This window comes from Harpia harpyja, chromosome 3 (assembly GCF_026419915.1).
Source record: "Harpia harpyja isolate bHarHar1 chromosome 3, bHarHar1 primary haplotype, whole genome shotgun sequence".
NCBI lineage: Eukaryota > Metazoa > Chordata > Aves > Accipitriformes > Accipitridae > Harpia > Harpia harpyja.
Window position 1 is genome coordinate 44,048,925 of NC_068942.1, and position 26,400 is coordinate 44,075,324.

Below are 26,400 nucleotides of genomic sequence, written 5' to 3' on the forward strand. Positions count from 1 at the left end.
GTAAATCTCCTGGAGGCACACGTCTGCCCGTAACTGCTGTGGCGAAAACAGAGGGGATCACAAGGGGAGACAAACCTGTGTGCAAACATCGTGATGTGTCTAGTGCGAGGCATAAAGCCTCTGTCCTGTTCCATGGCCCTGGAAACTGGCCCCCAGTCATCCTCTGCCAAAGTCAAATAGCAACTTTGGAGGCAACGTGTATTTTTTACCTTAAAATGACTTGCTGTCTCACAACTTGTTATTTGACTTTGGTTAAACAAAATGCCTGGGTGGTTTCGGAAAGTACAAACCAAAGCACGCGGCTTCAAATGGATACCAAGGCCAGTTCTGCCTGTGTAATTACATTGCCTATATTTAATCTCTCAGAAGTGTTTGGCAGATGCTTTAAATTTCAGATATGCAATCAGTATCTTCTGCTCTGAGGCTCAACTACGGTGTTCTTCCCCTCCCTTGCTTGAAATACACAAAGTCAAGTCAATATACTCGGAGGGTACGGGAGCGATCGCTGCTCGGTGAGTGTATGTCTCTATCTATAGGTACCTCGCAGAGATCGTGCGTGTGTGTGCGTGTGCGCGCATGTTACATGCGAGACATGCTCTGCCTTTATTTGTTTTGGAAAGGGTTTGCTCTGGCTTCGTCGTGCTTTGCTTTGAACGATCTGAAAATCCCCCCCTGGATTCAGAAGAATAAATATGCATGGCTTGTAATTCTGTTGCAGCTCTCGCTCCCAGCTGATAGGGTGACGTGGAGTTTGGAGGCTCGCAGATTGGCTTTTTGATTTGGCTTCTTGCTGCAGTTGTGCAAACCTCGCTGGCTCCCAGAAATCAGGCTCAGCGCTTTGCCGTGCACCGTAATGCTGGGAAGCCTGGACCGAACCCCGACGGTGTGAGAGCGGGAGCGGGGGAAGCCCAGCAGATTCAGTGGCAACCTGGGGTACAATCCATTTTCTCTTCCCCCCTCCCTCGACCCCCGTTCGCCTCCGTCCTCCCCCCCTTCGCCAGATCTCCCTTCCCTCCCCGAACTCCACCGCACGGAGCTGAAGATCAAGGCTGGTGGATTTATCAACATTTTACCTCCACCCCCACCCCCTTTTCCAGATGCACCTCCCCGCTCACCCTGACAGCTGCAAAAGAGAACACAGGTTTTGTAGCGAGCGAGGCAACTTGGACTGACATGCAAAGGCGAACCCCCCCGTACCCGCACACACCGTCGGTGAATCACCGGGAGATGCGATGAGCTCCCGTTAGGAACCGGAAGGATTTGTATTGGGGAGCCAGCGAAGCGCCCCCCCACCCCCCCTCCCGCCCCTCCAAAAAAAAAGTCAGGAAAGCAACCAGAAGGGGTAAGTAAGAGGGTGCTACCCCCTGCTCCGTAGGAGACGCAAGGCTGGCGGTTAAGTTTCCTGCTACCGAGTGGGGCTTCACGCCTCGCATGCGAATGGCCGTGGAGCCGGGGGGGGGCTGGGGGGCTCTGGGCAGGCTCGTCTCCCGGGCTGGGGGGGAGGGAAGGGGATTGAACGGTGCCCAGGCGCTGGGAGCTCGCTTCATTCGTGCCGTTTTCCCGGAGCCGCGGCGGCTCCCGTGTGTGTGTGTGTGTGTGCTGCGGAGGGAGGGCTTTGCATACGGCGCGGAGCGGGCGCTGCGGGATGGCGGGGGCGCCGGGCCGGGCCGAGCCGAGCCGAGCCGGGCGCTGCGGGGCCGGGGCCTGGCGGAGGGAGCGAGCGAGCGAGCGAACCGGCGCTGGGAGCCGCCGGGCTCCGGCGGGGCGGGCGCGGCAGCGGGATCCCTCCCGCCGCCGGGCGGGGGTGCCCCGGCTCGGCTCGGTGCGGCGCGGCCCGCAGGGATGCCGGGGAGCCCGGGGGGGGGGGGGGGCGGCTGTGGCCGGGGCTGCCGGGCGGGGGAAGCGGCTCTCATGCAGTGCTATAAATTTCCTTTTTTTTTTTTAATTTTCTTTCTTTTTTTAAATTTTTTTCTTTTTTTCCGCCGGGGGGAGGCCGGGCCGGGCCGGGCCAGCCCCGGCCGCGGGGCGGGGGCGCCGGGGCCGCCGTCCCGGGCAGCTGTCGCGCTCCGTCCGCCGGGGCCGGCTTGTTTACCCCCGGTGTCAAATATAGCTGCTGCGCCAGGCGCTGCCCTAAATAGGGCACGGGGCCGCTTGCGGGGCCCCCGCAGCCCCCGACTGGCAGGGGGAGAGAAATGATACACGCACACACACGCATACGAGCTGACCTAAATGTTGGGTAATTTCGTGGTCTTCCTCCCTCCCAGCCCTGCTTCAAGGCTTTATTTGTTTCACCTGTGTCTAAAGTATCGCTCACCCTGGGTGGGAGAGGAAACCATTGCAAGTGGGTTTGGGGGTTTTTTTTACTGTTCTTCTAAAACGTGAGGCTACGGCCATTTCCCCCTCCGCCCCCCCCCAAGTGGAGCGGTAGTGTAATGGTTGGGTTCCTGCCTCCTTGGTTTGTTCCTGGGCTTGTTCTGGGGATTTCACCCTAAAAATCTGTTTCAGATTTAAGGTGAGACCCTGGAGGAACAGTGGGGGTGAGAAGGGGTGCCTTATGCGCATCCCCCCCCTCCTCGTGCTTGTATGTATGCTCCTTTAATGCCTCGCATCTCTTTAGAGAGCAAAAGGGTGATTTGGTTTAGCTGGTTTTTATTTCTGGAGAGGACAGGGCTGGAAGACTTAGGTAACAGTCAGCAGCATCTTCCCATTCAAGAGCGCTCAGCCCATGCTCTCTGGGAGCCCGGTGGGAGGCCCGGGAGAGCAGAGCTGGCTTTGGGGGACTGCTGAGACACAGAGGCCTTGAAGGTGCTCTGTAGGTTTGGTGCAGCGGGGAGAGGCATCGCTCCCCCGCGGCACAAGCATTTCTAGGGAGTCCCTAATCCTGCTCCATCCACTGCTCTTGCAGGCGTTTGTTTACCCTGATCATGGTTTAGCTAAGAAAGTAAGCCGTGTTCGGTGCTTACGTTCAGGCTTCTGTGGTCAACTGCAACAAGACTTGTTTCCTGAGCAGAAGTAGCGATGTTAGAAAAGAGCACGTCCAGCTACTGCTGAGGGCTGGCTGGGGAGGAGCGAGAGCCGCCCAGGAGCCCTCAGTTCTGCCGCGAGCGTGCGACATGATGGCAGTCAAGTTGGTTACCCCCTATTGTAAATAAAAGGGTGTAATATCAACCAGGGTGGGGAAGGAGAGGACTGAGTGGGAATAGATAGAGCGCCGTAGGTAAAACGTGCAGTACAGCGGGGGGGGGGGAGGCGTTTCCCAAGCCAAATATGAGTCCTGCTCTAGTAAAGGGGTGGTTCAGGCATTTCCCAAATGCCCAAGGTATGGCAGATTGTGGTAATCCTGCTGCTGAGGTACTGTGTGAGGGCAGTGGAAATGCAGGTAGGCTCCCGGTCTCTGGCATGCCTCCAGCGTGCTGCTGGGCACATCGTTTCATCTCCCTGGGTCTCATTTGTATCGTTAATGAGATTTTTCTACCTGTGGGTGATGGGGCGCGAGAGGGAAAGCGGATGTGTAGGCATCCTAAGGCCACTCTGCGTGGCGCTTGTCCCTTGCAGAGAGATTGCCCCCTTCCTCTGCGAAGCTGCCACCTGACAGGATGGCACCTGGGATGGCAGATGCCGTTGCCAAGTGGGACAGTCCTTTCCATCGCCCTGGGCAGTGCGGGAAGCGTGCTCTGCGCTGTCTTGAACACCAGCACCCAGAAAAGGAGAGTGCACGTGGAGCTGGATGCCGAGTGTGGCCACCGCGCCGTGCTCCATAGGCTCTCGCTGGGCCGGTGCGAGGGTGGGAGCTGCCTTGTCCGACCGGAGCAGACTTGGTTGTTGGGAGTCACGGGCAGTTGTTCTGCATGGCGGTCGCAGGGCTCTCAGGGCACCGCTCCTCGGTTTGGCGGGCTTGTAGGAAGGAAAGAGGTACCCAGGGATGAATCCAGCCTCCCTGCTTCCTCTGCCTTCCTCCGGAGCTGGTGGGGCTGCAGTCAGATGGGGCTGGTCTGAGCATGGCAGGTGCTGTGGTATTGGTGGTTGGACAGGTGGAGGGATTGCTAAGGGTCTGGGCTGACCTGCTGCCGTGTTGTGCCTGATCCCACATGTATTTCTCGGCTTCAGAGGGTCCTTCCTGCGATGGGCATCCTCCATCCCCAAGGCAGGGAAGTGCCATAACAGAGTGTGTCAGCACTTTTTATTAGAAACCAAGTTAAGATGCATTCCCTCCGCCAGTATCTTCCAGTGAAGCACTGTACAGATAAATGGTCTGTCTGTCAGGTTTTTGTTTGCTTGTTTTAAACAAACAGCATCAGTCTCCTCCCCTAAGCTTCCCCAATGACCAAGTGGCGTTGACAAATAGTTCCTTGTTCTTTGTTGCTGTCATGTTTCAGATGCCTTTCATGTGCTTCAACAGTTAAAAAGATGGCTTTGATTGCCAGCCAAATTTCTTTTTTTTTTTTTTTTTTAAATCAGGCAGTAATATCTAATTCTATATTTAAAAAAAATTGAAGGAAATTAAATTACACAGACAAAACCATCTTCTTAATAGGGGAAAAAAAATCTCTGAAGCCAGGAAATTGATAGTTGTGATGCTCCGTCTATCATCACCCACTGTGTTTAGGTATTGTGACATAGATTAATATTATTGTTGATTTACTGTTCAGATAACGGTAACTTCTAAAGGCATCAGCCCAGTTGGGGGCCCATGTTTCGAAGTGCCATACAAATGTCTAATAAATTATAGTCTTTGTCCTGAAGAGTTTCATGCCTTGAGAGATACATGAGATCACAAGCTGTGCTTGGGGCACCTTTAAAACACCTTCTGTGCTGCTGAGCTCAGCATTTGCTGATTTCAGTGATGTGGGGCTGTGGGGTTTGGGGCTGAAGAGGAGCTTGCTGTCCCTGCTCACCTCCAGAATGAAATCCAGGAACCATCTCGAGTCCCCTGCAGCTTCAGTGGGCTGCTGGGCCGCTGGGGGACTAACAGGGTATAGACAGTAGCTGGCTTCCCTCCTTCCCCTCTGCTTTCTCTGCCTGAGTGCTTTACATTGCAAGCTCTGGTTGAGGGCCATCATGGATGTGTGTGCACAAAGTTCAGCACAATGGCCCCCCCGTCTCCCCGTAGGCATTTCTGGTCACAGGGTTTTGCAGGAATAGCAAGGCATCAGGCGGCAGGGATGTGTCATGCCATTCTGAAGGTACCATCACCACCCCATCTTGCCAGTGTTGCAATGAGAAGACCCAGGTGCCGTTGTTCCTGCGGTACAGCATCATAAAGGAATTAGTTCACCCCATAAGACACATTTATAAACAGGTGATGATCATGCCCCCATGCTCCTTCAAGTCTCAATTTTCTGGTAATTCTGTCTTTAAATCCGCTTGCTGGAGCCTTTGATCACACAGCTGAGCTGTCGTTGATGTCTCTGACAGTTGACATCATGGGAGAGAGGGGAGCTTATGGCTCTTAACATTTCTTTTATGATAGCTTGTTTTCTAACGAAACACTCCAATGAGGATTTTCCATCATAATAAAACAGGGAGCTTTTCCAGAGCACTCAGATTTAGGGAGAAGCTTCTGTTTCTATTCAGCATTTCCATTCACTAGCAGATTATTTCAAGGCTGCAAAACTGGACTTGCTCTGTTTGCTGCCTTCCTCTACTCTGCTGTCTTTTTACCTAAGCCTCCTAACTCAGGACAGCAGCAGAGACAGCCAGGTCAAGAGCAATCAGAAATACTAAATATCCTATGCTGCTGGGCATGTTTTGCAACCAGGGAGGTGTCAAAGAGTTTTAGAAACTATAGGCATATGAGAATGCATTGCCACTGCTTTCACCGTTACCCTCTCCTAAGCTGGTACTTGGAGGCTGTCTCAGAGTAAACAGCAGCACTCTCCAGCAGCAACGCAGAATACGGTTTTAATCGAAAGAAATGTAGGGATGCAGGGACGTACCTGTGAGAGGGCATTTCGATCTGACTGCTGAGGTTGTGTTGAAGGTGACATGTCCAGGAGTGAACGGGGACGTCCTCCAGTGCCGACACCGCAAGGGGCCCTGCCAGTATGTTCCTATGCTGCGTGCTGGTGAAAGCTGGTTTCCCTCCCTGGGCCAGAGAGGGGGCAAAAGCAGGGAGAGCTAGAGCATGTCTGCACCTCGCTCTGCGGTCAGGCTGCAGCTCACTCTGGATGTGTCCTAGCTCTCCTCAGTGCGAGCAGTGGTAGGAGAGAGTCTGTCACCAGGGTCCAGGCAGGCTGTGAAACCCACTGCTGCCCCAGTGCCACAGCTCCCCACACCCAAACTGGGGAAGGCAGCGCTGCCTCCGCCATGCACTGCTGGCCCGCTCTGGCTGGTGACGGATAGGGACTCGGAGTAACGCTCTGTGTGAAGAAGCCGTCCTTTTGCCCTCCGTGCTGTTTGCTGTCAGGAAAATTTGTTTTGGGGCATTAAGGCCTGGATGTCTTGGGTTTACCACCTTGAGGTGGACCTTCCTTGGTGGGAAGTAATATCTTGATGTTGAGCTTAAAGTTCACCTTAATAAGCACCTTTATCCTCTTCCATGGTTTTGGTTGGGATTACTCAGTGACCCCTGAACACGCATGTTGGTTGGGGAAAATGGAGGTGGAGATGTGTCTCTGCCTTTGCGTAGCGGGACGAGGCTGTTAAATGGTCCAGGAGGTGTTGCAGGATTCACCGCTGCAAGAGGCAAACCTGCCCCTGCCCGTACAGCTAATGCCCCTGCCATGCTTGTTGTTTGTACCTTCATTTCTGCACCCTTCCCACCCTGGCTACCTGTTCTGCTCCTGTCCCACTCCCTGCAAGGTACTGGCACGTGTGGCCGGGTGGTGGGTGCAGCTTGCTTTTCAGCCAGATCGGTTCCTGGTCCTTATTCATGGCACAGCCATGCAAACAGTTACGCCAACAAAAAAGGGAGGGCTAGTGGAGAGTGGGAACAAAGGACCAGAGGTGGAAAACGTTTGGGTTGGCTTAAGAAGCCCTGCTTCCACCTGTAACGCTGCTGCCTGAATTGCCTGCAGCAGTTAAGGCTTGGAGTTGGTTCAGCCTTCAAGTCTGCTCTTGATGAGACCCTGGTCCTGAATGCAACTTAGCTGCAAAGAACCTAAGGGTGATGGGGTCTGCAAAGCACTTCTTAAGCTATTAAGAGGCACAAGAATCAGCAAAAAAAATAGAAAAAAAGATTTTTAATATAAAATCTTCCCAAGAACATGCACAGGGCTTGATCCCGATTAAAAAAGAAAATCAAACAGAGAGTCTAGGCCAAGCTATTTCTCAAGCGCAACATGCCAAAGGGACTCAGGTTCTTCAAGAGGAGAATAAAATGAGAACTTCCCCTCTGCTCTCAATTCTTTCAAGTCCCTTGAAAGCTTCACGCTAGCGCTCAGCACTTCATCAACAACAATCTCTCCATGTTGAAGCCTCCAGACTGCATTCCCTGGCAGTGCAAGCGGGAGCGGCGCCAACTGTTTTATTAGGTTTGCACCCACGAAACCCACTAGCAGGGAAGGACCTGACTCCTTGTCCTCACGAGGCCGCAGCGGGCTAAGTTTGTGCTGCTGCCCAGCGCTCGCCGAGGGTGCTGCGCTTAGCCAGTATGTGAGTCCTGGGGCAGTATGCCTGCCTCGGGGCTAACTGGGGGCTCCTGTGTGAGGACCTGAGGGCCAGAGTGAGGTGGAGGTCTCAGTAGTGTTGTCTTCAAGGTGCAAGGCGAGGTGGGTCTCTCTGTGCGTGCTTTTCCTTTGCGAACAATCCTGGGGAGGGATAGTGACATGCTGCTGCCGTTGTTCTGGCAGCCCCCAGACAAGAATGAGCCTTTCAAAGCTTGCATTGTAGGAGGCAAGCAGAGGGGATGCTGCTGGAGTTGGATGTGATGGGGTATTCTCCTGTCTGAGCATCTTGGGGATGGGTGCACTAGACATTGCCCTCACATAAATTACCACCTGCTCTGACTCTCAAGGTGTCTCTCATTTTTTCCTTCCATTTTAACCTTCCAGAGTAGTTTCAGGTTCACTTCTTCTAGTAAATGTTTCCTTTTCTCTAACTTAAATAATCCATCTCCCCAAAGCCGACCTGGCAGATGTTTCCCCTGCAGTGACCCTGCGCGCACAGCACACTTCATGAAACCCTGGCTTCCATGGGGAAATGCAGCACCAGCAGTGACCCTGCTGGTGTCCCAGCTAAAAATAAAGCCTGTCCCTCCTGGCAGTGTTGGGGTTTGCTTTTAAGTAGGTAGGCAGTTTTACCCATTGGCTGCACTGTGCTCTTGTGCTGGGCGGAAGGCACAGCTTAACCTTCAGAGCACGGCGGAGCTGCCTCCCCTCTGGGGAATTGCACCGGGAGACTGAAGGTGAAAAGATGCTCAGCTGCACTTGGTGCACCTACGTCACTCCCCCAAAAATGCCGGCTTGCCTGTTGCCTGCCTAGATCCATCTCCTTGCTGCTTCATGCATCCCAGTGAGTCACGACCATTCCTCCTTCCCCCAGCCCTGGCCTTTTTCCTCCTCTGCTTTTCCTTTTTAAATATATAGATTTCTTCATGATTCTCCAGTAACTGCCCCAACTCCCCACTTCCCTCAACAGCTCCATGCCTTCCAGTTTCCCAGTCTTCTAACAGCATCCCTCACATGTTCAACCCCCCATTTATCCTCTGTGTGTGGCTTTCTGCCTGTCTCTCAGGTCCATATGGGCTTGGCTGCTGGGACAAAGCAAGAGGTTGGCCCAGTCTGGAAGCAGACGCTCAGTTAAGAAGGTCCTTTCTAGCTTTCACTGTACACGCCCATTAGCGAGTTTCGCGAAAACCAGTAAGGTTGAAATATACTCTGGAGCAAGAGGAGGGATGCATCCTGGCTGGTGAATCTATGGATATCTTGAGTGCTTCCATGCACATCTATTCTTCCTTTGAGTCTTCCAGTATTTATCTTAATTCATTGTTTATGGCATTGAGTTCCACAGATTGCACAAATGCACAGCCTAGAATTTAAAAAGTTTCCAGCGCTCACTAGATAAAATACCCTGAGTCTGGGAGCTTTCTGTTGATGTTACCCTCGAGCTTCTTTTGGCCTGGTTGACCAGCTCCGTCCCTCTGACCAAAGCTGATTTCCCAGAGAAGGCTGAGGGAGGGAACGTGGGAGTTGTGCTTGGTTGTGCAGGATTCCAGAAACCTCAGCTACTTACTGTTGCAAAGAGAGCATGAAAAGGTGGCACAGTCATAATTTGGAAGTATCTGTGTGGGAGCCAACAGCTACCAGGCACGGCGGGCTGGCTGCAATCACCTTGGACAAAAGGGTGGTGGTCTCTCAGATGTCACATTCTTACGCACTTCATGAAAGGCGTACCAGTGGTGCTGGGGGCTTGCTGACCAGCTGGCCAGCACAGGGGGCTCAGAAGGGGCTGCAGAATGTGCTGCCTCTTGCTTGGCTGGAAGCTGGCTATGGGAAGGACCGCAGGGGTGCTGTGTGGAGGAATGGTCAGGGGAAGGGGCACGGAAGCGTTGGTGTGCGTGTCTGCGGGGAGAGCAGGGGGCCCGGAGAATGGGCAGAGGAAGGATTGCTGCAGAGTGGAGGGTTGTTGGGATACAGGGCTCGAATTCATTGAAAACCCATTTTTATTCATTTGTCTGCTCATGGAGCTCCCACAGCAAAATGGATTCATTTCAAGGCTTTGCCTGTCTTTAAAAGCAACCATCCTTTTGTGAAAGAGCTTTTGTGCTTGTTCTTTTACCCGTTTGTGTCACTGACCTGAAGGAAATAGTAATGGTGGCTCTGCCTGGGGCAACGCTCTCCCTGTCCCACTGCTCCTCACCTGCTGGTGTTTGGGGACTGTTGCTCCTGTTCTGGGCAAAGCTTTTTTTCCCTCACTTGTGACAGGTTTCCCAGATGACAGGAGTTACTGTCGTCAGTGAGGGCAGGAAGAGCTGGGTTCAGGGCACCGCTGCAGAAGTACGGCTGGGCAGGAGAGGCTTTCTGGGCTGAGGGAGCAGCAGGGGGTAGGGGCTGAGAGTGGAGTAAGGGTGTGAAATCAGGCCGTTCATTCCTGCCTTAGCTGCTGCTCAAGTCAGCCCTCCACTGAAACTCCCAGCAAGAGAGGGACCCTGCAATTTTCTTGCCTTAGCTTTGTCTTAGGAGAGATTTGGACTTCAAAGTAAGTAGCGCCCATCTCAGTTTTAATCTTCTCTTTGCAGAAATGGATGGGAAGATAATTTCTGCAGTGCCTGAAGGGGACTCGAGCTCCTCAGTAAAACTGATGGAGATGCGGGACTACTAGCATCCATCATGGAGGCTGTGCCCCTCAGTGGCAGGATAGAGGCTGTCCTCTCTCTTTGCCTCGGTGGCTTAAATAGACCCTACAGTGGGTGGCTGCATGGGATGAGCATGTTATCCAAGCACCTACATTAAGCCAGTGGCTCCTGTCATTGTACCTCCAGGATGAGGCACTTCAGGGTGCTGATCCAAGGTGACACTGGGCACACGGTGGAGAAGAGAGACTCCAGGCCTTTTTTGCTGAGGTCTGGGGAAGTGGGGGGAAGGAGGATTTTCTCCTTCCCTTGTCTTGTTTCAGTGCATTTGGCTGATATGGTCATCTCCCATGACTCAGCTGCTCCTGTTGGCAGGACTAGTTGTAGCAAATCCGGGGCCAGCATGGAGCACTGGGAGGAGGGAGGAACCAGGGTGGGATGGACAGGAATACGGTTGGTATGGAGGAAGCAGGAAGATGCCCTCCAGCCGATGCGTGTGACATGAGTTGCAAAGGGGAAATAGATGAAGCTTTCCTTTTGGAGGTTTATGTTACATGAAATGTTGCCAAAGCTCCTCAGGCAGCTCTTCCAGTAGAATAAGCTGGCCCTGCTGGCTTGGGCTCATTGGACCTATGCTGATTTACGCCAGAGAAAATCTGGTCCTTAGGACCCTCTCTCTTTCCTCTCTTGCCAGCCTTCAGCTGATGGTATGCAAGTTGACTGGGCTGGAAAGATAGTCCTCATTTTTAAGATGACTTTGTGTGAAAGGAGTCTTTTGGAAGGGAGGGTCAAGGGAGGGAAGCTGGTGTAAGTAGTGCTCTGAATACAGTGAAAATGCTATTTCTTCCACTTTGGAGATAAACAGCAGCATGATTATTATGTACTTTGCCAGGAAATTCTTCTGATACATGATGCCCTGCATCCAGTTTTCAAATGTTCCTCATAGTGTCTAAGTTAAGACTTGCTAACTGCTGGGAATTAGGAGGGTATTGTTGCAGGCATGTTAGAACTGGCAAGGGAGGAGCCTCATCCTTTTCAGACAAGGTACTTTGTTGTATGCACCGCTCGCAAGTTGGCATACATGTATAGGTAAGCTTGATTTTTTGAATCTCCTTGAAGGATCAAGTCACTTATTTACCTTTCTTAGCCCTGTGCTTTTTGGGTGTGGGACCTGCCCAGCGCTCTTGGGAGGAACCAAGAAATAAACCTCGTGTCTTTCTTTGGAGAAGACAGCAGTGGCCTCTTGTAGTCATGTGTTTGGTTTTCTGCAGGAATTTTAAATCACGTTTAGGTGTCCAGTGGAAAATCTGTCATTTCAATGGGGTCAAGGTATCCAAGCGGGTTGAAGAGCTGCTCCATTAAGCTTCTAACTACCCTGTGAAATCTGGTCCTTTGCGACTCCTTCGGCGAAATATCTGAGACACATTGAGACCACAGATGGGGCAGAGGAGGAAGTTAGCGCTGTTTTAACAGTGAGAGAGAAAGTGTGGGTACTGAGGGTGACTAGCTCCAGACCATATTTCAGATTACCTACCCTTGACTGGACAGAGTGGGGCAGCCAGCCAGGAGGGCAGACCTGCAGTTGAAACACAGAGTGAAAGGAAAAAGGTGAATAATCCTGTCTGGTAATGCCATAGTGAAGAACAAATCTCTGCCTGTCTTTGCTATAGAGATCAGAGTGGCATACAGCTTTATGCAGCTCACAAGGAAAGCCATCGGAGGGAGGGGGGGGAAGAAATGAAGGTGGGGCAGCAGATAGCCTGGAGACTGCTGCCACTTACTGTAATTGCCGTAGCAGCTCAGCTTCCGCTGTTTGTTGTCCATGTCATCTCTGCAATTACCATATGGTAAATATGACTTGAGTCTCTAGCAAATAACAGAACTAATATTAAGAGAGAATCTGTAAACAGCTAGTGCATAAATGAACAAAGAGCAATAAACAGCCTGGACTTATGAAGAATGAATTAATCATGTAGATGTGAGGGTTTATTTTTTAAAAGCAGTTGCAGAATTAGCAGCTTTCACTGAAGGATTAAGATACCTAAATTGTCAATATGAGATACGTGGGGATTTGTGTCAGTAAAGTGTGAGGGTGCTGTGTGAAATCTTATTTGATAACTGTATTCAAATGGGTGAATTTACAGGTTTTGGCACCTTCCAAGTGAAGTGGGAGGTATTTTGAGGATAACCCATAGCTCAGTGCATTTTTCATGCCACCTGCTGTGCTCAGATCTGCAGCAGCAGTGAGCGCGTTACAGTGTATTTCCCTCCTCTCAGCTGGAGACCCTGACTTTCTGGTTGAAACTCTGGAAATCTCTGCTTTATTTCCACACCTGCAAGTCAGCACAGCGCTCCTCACGCAAGCCCCACCACGCTGGGGACACGGCGAACAGGAGAGACCTTTGAAAGTGAGCAACACAGTGAGCTTCTCTGTATCAATCTCAATTTAATCTTTGTAACAGTCCAGTACCTCATGAAAACCTGCTGTACAGCAGAGCTGAGGGGCGAGCCGTCACTGCCCAGGCTCAGCTTTCCTGCTCCAGCAAGAGCAGATCTGGTGCCGGTGTCGGTGGGAGCAGGTACTGAGGTACGGCTCTCCCAGATACCCGGCTGCTTCTGACCGCCTTGAAGATGGAGAACCGAGAAGAGATGAAGATAAATGATTAAAGGGCAGCTTGGGCTAATTTATAAAGATTAAAATAAATTTGTGGGCTTTGGCCAAAGAATAACTGCAGAGGAGAGCAGCTATTTACAAGTATCTGAAGCATGTAAATCTCAGGCAGGGAGGAGAATGGTTGAGAGTGCTCCAAGGACAGGATAATGAGAACTAGCAGCATAAATTTTCTTAATTTCATCCTAAATATAAGGAAGACGGCTAAAATCTCCAAGATAAATTACATCATGGCAGAGTCTCTATGGGAAGTTGTGGAAATGCCATCACTTGGGTAATTTAAAACTGGTCTGGACAAAGTACTAGGAAATAATGTTCACAATGGGAACAATGCAGAGGCGGCCCCTGAGGCATGGACCAGACAACTCTTCTGGCTCTGGTCTAACTAATGCTGAAATTAGTGAAACCTGTGCTAATTGGGCTAAGCGAGAGCCTTTCCTATCTACCCCATTTCTGTGCCAGTCGCGCACAGGAGCATGTAAGTCTTCAGTCTAACATGACAAATGACAACTGCTTGTTCTTCCCTGCAGTGGTAAAGATGATTTCTGAAGTGTAGCCTTCTCCTTCTCCTCTCCCCTCCCTGTTTTCTGCCCAGTCTCCCACTGCCCTGTTTGTGCTGCTTCTGCCTCCATTCACTTTTTTAATATTTTCTTTCTCACTGAGTCAGGAATGAGCCGTTCTGAATAGACTTGTGGAGGTCTTGTAATTTCTGTTGTGTGTGATGTGGCATTTTTGGTAAAAACATATTGTTTGCTGTATTTGAACAACAAAAAAAAATCAGAAAATTTCTTTTTATTTTTCCTTGGAGGAGAAGTGGAGAAAGAAACAGGCCCATTCCAGCAGATCGGAGCAGTACGTGCCCCAGCTGCTGGGGTTAACATCCAGCGTGGCTGGCTGGTGGCTGTACCAGGAGCCCATGAGGCAGCCAGGGAAGGGCTCCTTGCCTGGCTACTTGTTGCGTCAAATCCGGCACATCACATGGGTTTTTTTGTTTGCCTCAAATGAGTGTTTTCTGCCAGAAAACTTACGTTTTTCTTAACTAATTCTGGACCTAAAGACGGTGAGATATGACAACAGCAGCTTTTCCTCTCTTATTTACCACTTAACCCACCTCTGTGTACAAATAACTACGGGCTCTGCAGCACAAATGCACTGTTGACAACAAATCCTAGGGTCTTTAATTGTAGCTGTTGCAGATCTGTCACCAGAGTGCTAAAGAAATGTCACAAGTTGCCGCTGTCATCTTTCCTCTAGGATGCTGTGAGTCACTAGGTGATAAGTTGCACTCTGATGGTGGCACCTGAACCAGCAGTATAATATGTCCGTGAAGCAGGAGCAGTAAATAACACACCCTGTGTGCTGCCATGGGCAGTACATAAAATGTCTTTTACTGACAAGACGTTTTCCTCACACCACTGGAATAATTTTTTTTCCCTAACCCCCCCGCTCCCCAAATGGTCTTTGCTGCTCTTTATAACCCAGCGAGACAGAGAGTGATGAAAAACAGTACCTTGAAGGCTGCAGCAGAGGAGTTGGTGCCTGTTGCAACCCCACGTGTTGTCGGGTGGCTGCTCCAGGTTGCAGTCCGTGGAAGAGGCAGAGAGTCACCGAGCGCGTGACCCAGTAACTCCACTTCTTTAGTTCCCTCAGCCTCCTAAACCTCAAAGGAAGGACTTTCAGCCTCTTATCTGGGCCTTTCACATCATAGGCATAAAATCAAGGGCCCGAAGAATGCACTTGAAAGTACCTGCCCTTTCAATTTGGGGCTGTTCAGACTGTGAAGAATGGTGTGTTCAGATGTGCACTGGTATTCAAGCACCTCAAGGCTTGAATTGTGTTTAGAAATACCTCTAAATGCAATAAAAAGACTGATGTTTGAAGATCTGCCTCTAAATGTGCAATGGAGGCTTCCCAGCGACTTCCAAAAGGTCACAACTGTGACTTTTTGCCAAATATACATGTGGTTGCCACCGAAGCACTACAGTGAGCTCCCAGTGCAGTTTGTACACGGGGTGAGTTTGTTCTGGCTTCCCATGCACTAACACGGGATGTGGTTGTGGTGAGGAGGCCTGGACTCCATACCCGCGCTTTTTACTTTTTTACTGTGAGGATGACTGAGCACTGGCACAGGTTGCCCAGAGAGGTTGTGGAGACTCCATCCTTTGTCCTTGAATATCCTCTGGATATTCAAAAGCCAACTGGACGTGGTCCTGGGCAATTGGCTCTAGGTGGCCCTGCTTGAGCAGAGGTGTTGGACTAGATGACCTACGGAGGTCCCTGCTATCTCCTGTGTGAACTGGCTCCTTGAAAGTCCTGGAAAAACAACAGTGAAATTGTGTAATATTCACGAGAAGAAAAAAAACTCATCTATATCAGAGCAGATAATACTGCTTTTTAAGCAGGAGGATGGCCACTACTAATCTATATGTCAGCCTGAATACCAGGTTTTGTTTTCTGAATGTAAAAAAGGCTACAGTTCCGGGGGAAAAAAAAAAAGAAAAGGGTAATGCTTGCTGTCCCTTAGCCTGAGGAATCTCAGACATAGTGATGTGTATGGGGAGTGGAGGAGCAAGCGCACTGTGGCTCCCAAGGAGTCTGTGCTAGCCCGCACCATAAATAAGGATGGCTCTTAGACCGTGGCTGTGGCCGCCCACTGTAGGGTTTCCTTCAGTGTCTGCCACCTCTTCCTTTATATGTCTGTGCACAGAGTGTAAACCACAGCTCCTATATCCTTATATATCCTTCTATCCTGTACAGATATTTTTCAGCTGGGGTGAGAGCGAGGAAATAAAATGCCCGGCCAGTCAAGTGCAGCCGGTGCAGTATTGGAAGGGGACAATTAAGTACGGGCATCTTTATGGGTTAGCTATTTATGGCACTGCTTCTCCAGGAGCATCACGGATACTAAAATACAGAAAAACCATCATGGACTAGTTCCCTGGGGCAAGTTGAGTGTTTGGAGGTTGCTCCTAGCCATGCACAGACTTGTGCTCCATTTGGGTCAGCCACTGGGATCACCAAATGTAACTGGATCCCATCACTGAAGAGTTTTTATAAGGAATTAGTAGACTTGAGTTGTTATGTCAATTAACACCCATCTACCATGCTAGAATGATAGGAACTGCTCAAATCAGTAGAGACACCAGCTTGTAAATATTAAAAGACTTGCTACGAGAGCTGGGGTTTTTTATGGTAGTTTTTTGCATGATCTTGAGAGAAGAAAAAGGCTGCTTTTGACAAACACCAAGGGAGTTATTCTGTAGGCAGCTCATTCTGGGCTTTGGCATGTTTACTGTGAAGTGCAAAGCAACAAGCACCTACGGCTCCCCACCATAACTTTTCCATAGAGCCAAACTGCGGGAATCTGTCATGGCATAAGCATGAGTTATGGTGCTTTTTTCCTTGTAAGACCAAGCTGGTGTGGTAGTAGGGAGCTAAACTACCTATTGCTGTGCAACGACCTGTGTAAAGTCAGCTTGGGGTCCTTGGTTGTGCTTGTATCAGATAGCCACGTGCCATCAGTGTGATGGTTTAAGGCCTGGTCTGTGTTTGGAAATTTGCATTTGTCTGACAAAATGAATCTAATTACACTGCTCTGGCTTTTGGCTTGCAGGTAAATCTTAATTTACACTCTGGGTACTACTCTTGTCGCCATGAGCAAAGCGGTCAGTAGTGTTTGAATGGAGACGATTGAAAAATATGCTTTGTTTTGTATTAAATATTTTGTTATGCTTTTATTTGGGGGGAGGGAGGAGCGTGAATTAGGTATAATATCTCTTCCGTGGAAACTCAGTTATTTGTGTTCTTTTGCTGAAAGGCTCTAATTTCAATTTTTGCTGATGGTTATCAAAAAAACCATGTGCTCAATCAAAAAGCTTTTATGTGCTTTGGAGCTGAGGAATGTGAGGCCCTGTTATTAAGCTGAACCTTGTTTCTGTCTCCTCCAGCTTTGGAGCGGGGCTATAAGATGGCACTAATAGCAGCGCTGTATCTATCTGCTCTGTTCTGGGACAGATGCTTGTCAAGTAGGCAAACCCCTTGATCTTGAGATGTCTCTGGCCCTTGTGCAGCGCCCACGCCTGAAGGGGGCTCGCCCCGCGCTCAGATCTAATCAGCAGCCTTTCCTGGCTAGTCTAGAGTCGGGGGAGAGAGAATATATGGTCACAGATGTACTCGTGGGTCTGATTTATTTGGGGGGTGGGAGGGAGAGGGGAAGGAGAGGGAGGTACCAGACGACTTAATCTTATTTGCAGGTCAAATCCAAAGGCTTTTATGATGGTTTAAGGGGAATTTTGCCTAAATAAGAAATTAAGAGGGACTTAGAGGTTTGCCTTTGGTTTTGTATTTAATGAGCAGTGATCTTGGGAACTTGGTATGTGGAGGTTACGTGTTAGCAGCCATCACTGTGTTATGTTGCCTGTTGATTTGATTTCTTGTTGTGAATGCTTCCTCTTGCCTTTAGAGTCATGTAAGCAGCTGTATACAAAAAGCTAAATGATAAGGGATCAGTATAGCCCTCCCAGCTTTCTACCTCGCTGTAGGTCCACACCAGACAAACCATCAGTCTTCTGAAACTCAGCTATTATAAAAGATGTAAGGAGCTTGGTAGTTGTCTAAAAATCATCTTCTGTTGCAGGCTTAATTGTGACAAGCATGGTCCTTGCTACTTTCTGGACTGTCTCCAGAAGTATTTCAAGAACTCATCTTTTTATTTATGGGTTCTATTTATGGATTTATGGATCACATGGCCATTGTCAACTCTTGTAGAATAAGGAGTTCCCCCTGCTAAAATAACTGTTACGCATCTTCCCAGAGCCTTGCTATTGAATGCTAGCTCATTCTGGTGCAGTGATGCCTGCAGCGTTTTGTCTCTCTTTTGCATTGATTGAATGCTTTGAACTTATCCTTGAACTTATCCTGCCAGATAGGGGACACTATCTGCTCCCCTCGCTACCAATGCCCTTATTTGCCTGTATTCAATGTGATAGCAATAGCGGGACAGAGACCTGTGGGAGAAAATGATGTCTCATAGCGAAGAGGTAGTGGAAATGATGATCGTCATGGTATAAAGCCAGAGATCACCCAACACCAACTGACTTTCCACTGTTGCTGCAGCCTCCTGTTGCTTGCATCCCACAGGGCCAGGGCAGTGACGTTGCTGGAATGACACCTCTCTGCGCCAGATGTGGATGTGTTTTGTCGCACTGGCGTCAGAGGAGTGACACCGTGATGCCTCCTGGGTGACTAGCAGTGACTCAGGGCTGTGCTGCAAGCCTGCCTGGAGGCTCGGTCCTCGGGGCAGGACTCGTGCCGAAGGGTGGCTCTTGTCACAGGTAGCCCTGCTGAGATCAATGCTGCTACTTAGGGGAGGGGTGGAGGACGTGTCTACTTCACGCTGGGCAGGCCAGAGCTACGTAGATCCCCTCCAGTGATTTCTGGACTGAGTTTAGTAGACATATCTGAGGGAAAACTTGCACCTTGTATAACCAACCTTGCTGACCTAGAGCTACAGAGTGAGTTTTAACTCTTCTGTCCTCTATCATCTGAATGTTAAAACTGTTACCTCAATGTTTTATTAACAGTAATTTTAAAATTTAATAGTTTTATTCTATGTTGTAAAGCACTTTTGCACCAGTTCCCAAGGGGAGGATGACAGTAAGAATGCTTCACTGTGTTTTTCAGATTGGTTAGGTTAATGCTTTTCATGTTAATGAGCACATATTAAGATCTTATTAGACAGTGTGTCTGTGGGCAAAGTTCCTGTTGATCCCACTGGGGAGTTTTATCAGTGTCAAAGAATTGCAGGATCAGGTCATTATTGTATCATTTTAGAAAATGATTGTGACCTCCACTTAACATTAAAATGTTTGTCAAAGCAAGTGAAAACCAGTGAAGAAAAGTATTCCCGAATTCTGAGATTTTAGTCCACAACCCATAGCCTGAGTTTGGAGGTCCTAACGCTTAAACAGAGGCTACCCTGGTAGAGGTTGTTTCTGAAATAATGTACGATTAGTTTGGGGAATAATAGTAAAATTACTCTCTGCTTAAAATGAAATTAAAAATTCAAGAAGGACTGGCAAGGTCCTGGAGCATGTTGAGGAATGGCTAGCTGTAGAACCCATCATGGCATTACAGAATTTAGACAGATAGTGTTAATTACAGAAGGCGGTTGTCCCACAGGGAGGGAGGTTGGTGGTAGCAGTGATTTATTTCAGAGCGCAGTTCAGTCATTGTTCTATTCCTAGACAAGGCTCTGAATTAAGTGATACTTAGGCTCTTAAGTCATTTTTGAAACCAAATTTAGGTGCTTGAGTCACGTAGATGTTTTTGAAATTACTCCTGTCTTTCTGTCAGCCGTTTCTACATGGCTGATCTTGGAAGACACAGCACCTACTGGCTGCTGTACAGTTAAAGTAGGAGCTGGGAGCTGAAGTGTCAAGAGGTTGGTGGATACCTGCCAGCAACTGCAGTACGTAAAAGGATGATCTGATGTGCCCGGGGTGTTTTTGGAGCTGCTGTGCTTATGCAGTTGGTCTCTGTGTGCACCTTGAGTCAGAGGCACCTGGAACGTGTCATCTTACTGTACATGTGCACGCATCTATCTTGCGGCCCAGGGATCTTGGGCTTGCTGCTCACAGCCACTCTGCACATGTTCCGTGGCCCTTTCTCGGGGATTTCCCAACACCCTGCAGCCAGAAATCTGGTAAAATACCATGTGGAGCGGGAGGGAAGACAAAACAGGAGCGTCAAACTGACCCCAAGTTGTATGTGCTGGGTATACTCCTGCCTGCGACCCTGAGCTATGCAGGCAGTGAGGTGTTTTAATGAGACTTCAAGGCTGGGGCTGGCTAACGGCTCCCCCTCGGCTGAGGTCCCTCTGATCCCTGGGGCTCAGTCAGGCACCGGGGCTAGGGTAGTCAGGCAGATAAGTAGGCATTGGAGAGGGAAGGTGAGTAGGCTAACGCGGGAGAATCTCGCTTTTCTGAATTAGTCCAGGTAGCGTGAAGAAGTGTATTGTTTTTTCATATCAAGGGTGTCAGATATGGATTTGTGATCCTGATACTGCATAATCAATTCTCTCCCCTCCGCTGTGCTTTGTCAGGAGCGGTTTTGTTCATTTGCAGTCCTTGTTCACGCTTTCCTTCCTGTTTTGCTTGTCTTTATAGATTTTTATCTGAAAGTTGAAAACATTTTTGTTGATACTAGGAAGATTGCACCCGCTTTTGGAGAGCGGCGAGCGACACAACATGGTGATAAAATAGCCATTCGAGATGCATTTGTTAATGCTGATAACATTAAAATGTTTCCTGGAATATTTACAGTGCAAGGGAGAGGGGAGGGACCTCCTCAAGTGTTTGGGGGCCAGTTAATCTCTTTGCTGCCATCTGAAGGTTAGGCATCTGCTCTAAACTGACTGACTGGGCACCCCCTTGAGACCATGGCGAGAGATGGGAAGGGACAAAATCCCATCTGGAGATGTGGGTCTTAAATACATCTTTTGGGTCAGAACAGGGTGGGACAGGAAGGATCGTCCCCTGAGAGCGACTGCTTCTTTCCTCTGACTACAAAGGGAGCGTAAGTGACTTCATTTGACTTACTGCCCAAGATTTAGATAGTTACAGGAGGGGAAATGAATCCCAGCCCTACTGATTTGGCAGTACAAACCTCAATGAAAGTTGTAGGAGTTAAGGCTCTTGAACCTTCCAAGTGCTGTAGATAATGCTGCTATTAAGTTTGATGTTTCCTGTGAGATACTTGGCTGTGTCTGGACTCACAAACGTGATCTGTCAGCTAAGCCTGAGACCAAATTCTTCCAGAGGCCTGTTATAAAGGAAAGAGAATAGTGTGATCCATGACGATGTGAAGGGTTCAGAATCCAATTTTAAGTGGTGCAAGCCCTACAGCGATGTAGTCCGTAAGTAATAGAAGGCATTACTGGGCAGTGATATGCCAAATCTACGTGGTGCATCGATCAGCTCCTTTGTTTTTGCACGGTATTTTAGGTTAGAGATTACTTTCATTTTAGAGGATATTTGAAAATATATCAATTTCTTAGGGATGCAGAGGGAATGTTGGTGGGTACTTGCATTTTGCTCTATCTTCTGGGTTCATAAGCACAGCTTTTTCTAACTGTCATGGGTTTGTAGGTTTCTGTGACCATTTAAAAGCAGGATTGTTGATGTAAAACGTGATCGTCCAGATCACAATGGAAAGGCTAGTGAAAAATGGCCTTTGGCGCTTTGCCGAGCACGAGTCCTCTGCCCTGTTTCTGGGCTGACATCTTTACCTCCTAACGTGGAGACCCTGTGCCTCAGAAGCTTAGGGGAGCCCTAGGACCCTTCTGGAGACTCTGCAGCCTATTGGGAGGGTCTGGCTGTGGGGATGGTTTGGCCACTAAGGCACTCCATAATTCATAACTGAATTATGTCGTGCAAATGGGCTTCATTTGGAGATTGCTCACTCACCTTAAAAGGTGCTTCTTGTGTTACTAGTGATTCCTTTACTTGTCTTATCCTCTGGGTGGTGAGACAGAGGAGCCTTTAGATTTGTTTTCTTGTGCTAGGTTGAAGTGCTATGTGCTGGGGAACACCATGGCATCATTAAATGAGTGGCAGCTGAGCACTCAGTACTCCTATTGCACATGTTGTAGGTCAAGAGTGGGCTATTATATATATACACACTTTTCCTCTGAGTTACTTTTCTAGCAATTGATCTTCATCTGCTGGGCATGTAAATGCTGCAGTTTGTTAGAGTCCCTGCTAAATATCTTCTTCTAAGTGACAGAGGGACAACCCATGCATCTCTACCAGTACTCTTCAGTGGTGAGATACTGAAGTGCGTTTGGGTAAATGTTGCATCTTCCTTTTCTCTCATGCTTCCCTCCCCCCTCTCTGTTTTGTTTGTTTCAGGTTCTCGGCCTTTTTGGATCTACACAGTGGAAGTTGCATCTTGTGTATGGCGTGGTTAAGCTTGCAGCCTGTCACCTCAGCCTTCCTCCATTTTGGGCTGGTTACTTTTGTGCTGTTTTTGCATGGTTTGCAGGTGGATGCTGGCCTGACGGGAGACTCAACCAGTTCAGTACAAAACAGCTCGTGTTCAGGATCTTTTGACTGCAAGGAAGGTGTTATCCTGCCAATATGGTACCCAGAAAACCCATCCCTTGGGGACAAAATTGCCCGTGTTATCGTATACTTTGTAGCATTGATCTACATGTTCCTTGGAGTCTCCATCATTGCAGATCGTTTCATGGCATCTATAGAGGTCATTACATCACAAGAGAAAGAAATCACGATTAAGAAACCCAATGGAGAGACCACGACGACCACCATTCGAATTTGGAATGAAACTGTTTCCAACTTGACCCTCATGGCTCTGGGCTCCTCTGCTCCTGAGATCCTTCTGTCTCTGATAGAAGTGTGTGGGCATGGATTCATAGCTGGAGACCTGGGGCCATCTACAATTGTTGGCAGTGCTGCTTTCAATATGTTTATCATCATTGCCATCTGTGTCTACGTGATCCCTGACGGGGAAACCAGGAAGATAAAACACCTGAGGGTTTTCTTTGTCACAGCTGCGTGGAGCATCTTTGCTTACATCTGGTTGTACATGATCCTTGCTGTCTTCTCTCCAGGTGTGGTTCAGGTCTGGGAAGGCCTGCTCACACTTTTCTTCTTTCCACTTTGCGTCCTTCTGGCCTGGATAGCAGATAGGCGTCTGCTTTTCTATAAGTACATGCACAAAAAGTACCGTACTGACAAGCACAGGGGCATTATCATAGAATCAGAAGGTGATCACCCAAAGGGAATTGAGATGGATGGCAAGATGATGAACTCCCACTTTCTAGATGGAAACTTAGTGACTCTGGAGGGAAAGGAGGTAGATGAATCTCGCAAAGAGATGATCCGGATCCTTAAGGACCTGAAGCAAAAGCACCCAGAAAAGGACTTGGACCAGCTGGTAGAGATGGCTAACTACTATGCCTTGTCTCATCAGCAAAAGAGCAGAGCCTTTTATCGCATTCAAGCTACCAGAATGATGACAGGAGCTGGCAATATTCTGAAGAAGCACGCAGCTGAGCAAGCCAAGAAGAGCACTAGCTTGCATGAGGTGCGGCCAGATGAACCTGAGGAATTCATCTCCAAAATTTATTTTGACCCATGCTCCTACCAGTGTCTTGAGAACTGTGGTGCCGTTCTCCTGACAGTGGTGCGGAAAGGAGGGGACATGTCCAAGACCATCTATGTGGACTATAAAACAGAGGATGGCTCTGCCAATGCTGGTGCTGACTATGAGTTCACAGAGGGGACTGTTGTCTTGAAATCAGGGGAGACCCAGAAGGAGTTCTCAGTGGGAATTATCGATGATGACATCTTTGAGGAAGATGAGCATTTCTTTGTGCGGCTCAGTAACCTCCGTGTGGTGGAGAGTGAGGAACCTCCAGAGCTCAGTAACTCCCCATACCCAAAGGCCATATTGGCTTCTCCTTGCGTGGCCACAGTGACTATACTGGATGATGACCATGCTGGCATCTTCACATTTGAGTGTGATGTTATACATGTCAGTGAGAGCATTGGTGTGATGGAAGTCAAAGTCCTAAGGACATCAGGTGCTCGGGGTACAGTCATAGTGCCATTTAGGACAGTAGAAGGGACAGCAAAAGGAGGTGGAGAAGACTTTGAAGACACTTACGGGGAGTTGGAGTTCAAGAATGATGAAACTGTGTAAGTACCCCCAATTCATTTCTGTTCCTGAGTCTAGTTTTGGTGTTTAACCCCACATGTTGCATCCATTGCAGGTGAATGCTGACAAGGGACAGGCTCCTTTCTTCAGCTTTCCATCAGTTTCCCTACTTACCTCTTTCAGGCAAGAACCGACAGCAGGATTTAAGAGCTTAAAGCTCTTGTCCCTTCCCTCTTGGGAATGACAAAGTGAGGCTTAGAAATGCTTGGAGGGTGGGGGGGGGGCAGATAGGAGGAAAGTATATCATTCTTTGAGGTCCTGTACTAAAGCTAAGGGTTAATGGAGAGTTAAGGTAGAGAGAGAGGAAAAAGGGCAAGCTTTTACCTGGCTGGGCAAACATGGGAAAGCCTCTTTTTCAATGCCAAACATAGAGCGCACAGGAGTTTATTGCAATCCCTACATGAAAAGTTTACAACAGTTATTCCCAGGCAAGCAAGAGCTGCTCAGCAGACATGGGGCTTTATTTTCACAGGAGCAACACATCATACCTGTGTCCCTAGGCTGCCTGTGCAACTTGCAGGTCCATGTGGCAGCTAATTCACAGCATAGGCACAGCTGCAAGCTATTCTGCTGGACTTGTGAAATCCTTCCAGCCTTTATGTCCCTGTGGTCTACCCATATTCCCCACGTCACCTTCTCTATGATCTCCGTATGTTTGTTCTTTTACTACCTGTGGGTTTTCCCCTTGTAAAATACCATGGCAATTGGCAATAATGGTCTAAAGCACTGCAGCTCACAGCCTGTCCATGTGGCTCCATGACCCAGTGTTTTCATACAGAATAAAGAAGGGAAGCAGAATAGTCTGCACCAGTCCTGTTAATTCAGCTCTTTTATTGCGTACAAAGTAGCTGATACAAAGCTAGGAAGTAATAAAGACCAGAGGGGCGATAATGTCTAATTGCTTTAAGTACCTGCTGTTAACATTAGTGAGGAATGAGAAAAATCCCTTAGCTGAGTAGGTAGAGGGAGAGGGGTGTGAGCCTGGTGCTAAAACTCCCTGGTGTTAAGTGCCTAGGTTCCTCTTGTTAACACCTAATCACTTGAGCCATCAAAGGAAGAATTGCTCAGACTTGCAACTGGCATCAGAGAAAGGAAATCTTTGTACCAAGCCTCCCAATACAGTACCCGAAAGGATGTTAATATATTAACTGCTATGGAGCAGAGATGCCCTAATTCAGTAGCACCTTCTGCCTTAGCCCACTAAACCATTTAATCCAGCTAATATCCACAGTCCTGTTGCTTGATTATAAGTATGCGTTCTTCCTGTTAAAGGAAGAGAAGCTCCTGGTTGGCTGGCTTTAGCCACTATCAGAGATGGAAGAGGATCAGCTGTCCTCATCTGGCCTTTTCAGGGAGATGGGCCGTGCAGGTTAGTCTCCTTAATTGGGCTGCAAGCTGATTTCTCTAGAGAAAGTGAAGAATAATGTCAGATGTGTGGTTACAGCCTCCTGTGAGTAGACCACTTAAAATATAATGGGTACTACCTTGCTTCAGCTAGGTCTTAAAGAGAAGAGACTCTTCTTGCTTGAAGACCCATCAGTGAAAGGCCAGCAGATTTGGGGTACCAGAGAATAAGCCCATGAGCCATCTTACTCCAAACTGTACTCCCTTTCTTTCATGTTCCAGCTGATGGAAGACTTCTTTTTGTTTTGAAAAGTGTGACAGAAGGTCAGAGCATACCCTCATAGTTGTTTCACTTGGGTTAAACCCAATCACATTCAGCAGGACCACGTGCATCCTTGTGGGACTGACTGTAATGAAAACAAAGGCAGTCCAGAAAATAAGTATATCTAGGTTGCTTAACACTGTGTTTTGTGACCCAGAGAAGATGCCCTAGAGCACAGATGAGACATTTGCAGTGTACTTAAAACTGTGCCCACACCTAATGCATTAATGTGACTTTTGTTTCTGCATCAGAATAGTGCTGGTAGCAAAGCCTGCTAGCCACAGTGGCCATGGAGACCACGTGGCTAGTAGAGATTAATTTCTTTTAAAGCTAGAATTCGTGTAGCTGGCTCAACGTAGCACTTAATCAAAGTAATAAGCCTAACAAGGAAGGAGATCATGTCAGCCAGCAGACTGCCTTTCTTCACTCCCAGTTTTTTAGATCTGCAGGTCTTCTGGGAATGGAGTTTTGGGCTGGAAACATGTGAAGGTAGTTCTCAGTAATCAGCCCTTGGCCTTTAAATTTAGTGAACACAGGTTGGTTGCTGTACTTTGCCAGTGCTTCTCTGTGGTGCAGGTGGAAGCAGCTGTAGAAACCTGGAAGCAGTAATGGGTAGGTTTAATTTCTTCTTCCTTTTTTCTTTCTAAATCCGAATGCAGAAAAATAATTTTGAACAACTATATTTAGGCTGTAAACAAATTTGAGGTGATTCAGGTTTGAATTTGGAGTTCAGACCCATAATGCTACTATTCCAACAAACACTATCTAGTTTTGGCCAGCCCAGTTTGGGAAGGTGGGTGGATAGGGTGTTTGGAACAGTTTTGCTGACCCAGAGGGCAGCGTATGAGTGACTGGTCATGGTATCACTGGGTACAAGGCTGTATGAAGACACTGGGTCACCAAATAGCCAGGGGGTTGCCTAGCTGAATATCTGAGGCTCTGCCTCTTAAATGCCTTGCCACCGAGGGGGATTGCACCACGAGGTACTGACATCCCCTGTGCACTGAGGGGGGGACAGAGGGTCCCCAAAGCCTGGTGCAGGATGGAGGGGAAAGTGGGAAGCTTAAGATGGTCAGTAGGCAATGCTAAGGA

At 48.7% G+C, this 26,400-nt stretch overlaps 1 protein-coding gene across 7 annotated transcripts in view; it reads left to right on the top strand.

Moving 5' to 3' along the window:
• Positions 1-449: 449 nt before the first annotated feature.
• The window catches only part of SLC8A3 (solute carrier family 8 member A3), a 117,623-nt gene continuing 91,672 nt past the window's right edge, over positions 450-26,400 (top strand). For 2 of the 7 annotated variants that reach the window (XM_052782327.1, XM_052782332.1), the window contains exons 1-2: positions 643-1,342; positions 21,812-23,623. In XM_052782327.1, coding sequence (XP_052638287.1) covers positions 21,858-23,623 — 1,766 coding nt within the window. In that variant the 5' untranslated portion in view covers positions 643-1,342; positions 21,812-21,857. Of the gene's footprint in view, positions 513-642; positions 1,343-21,811; positions 23,624-26,400 lie in introns of those variants that run through there. The other 5 variants (XM_052782328.1, XM_052782330.1, XM_052782329.1 and 2 more) reach the window with 5 other exon arrangements.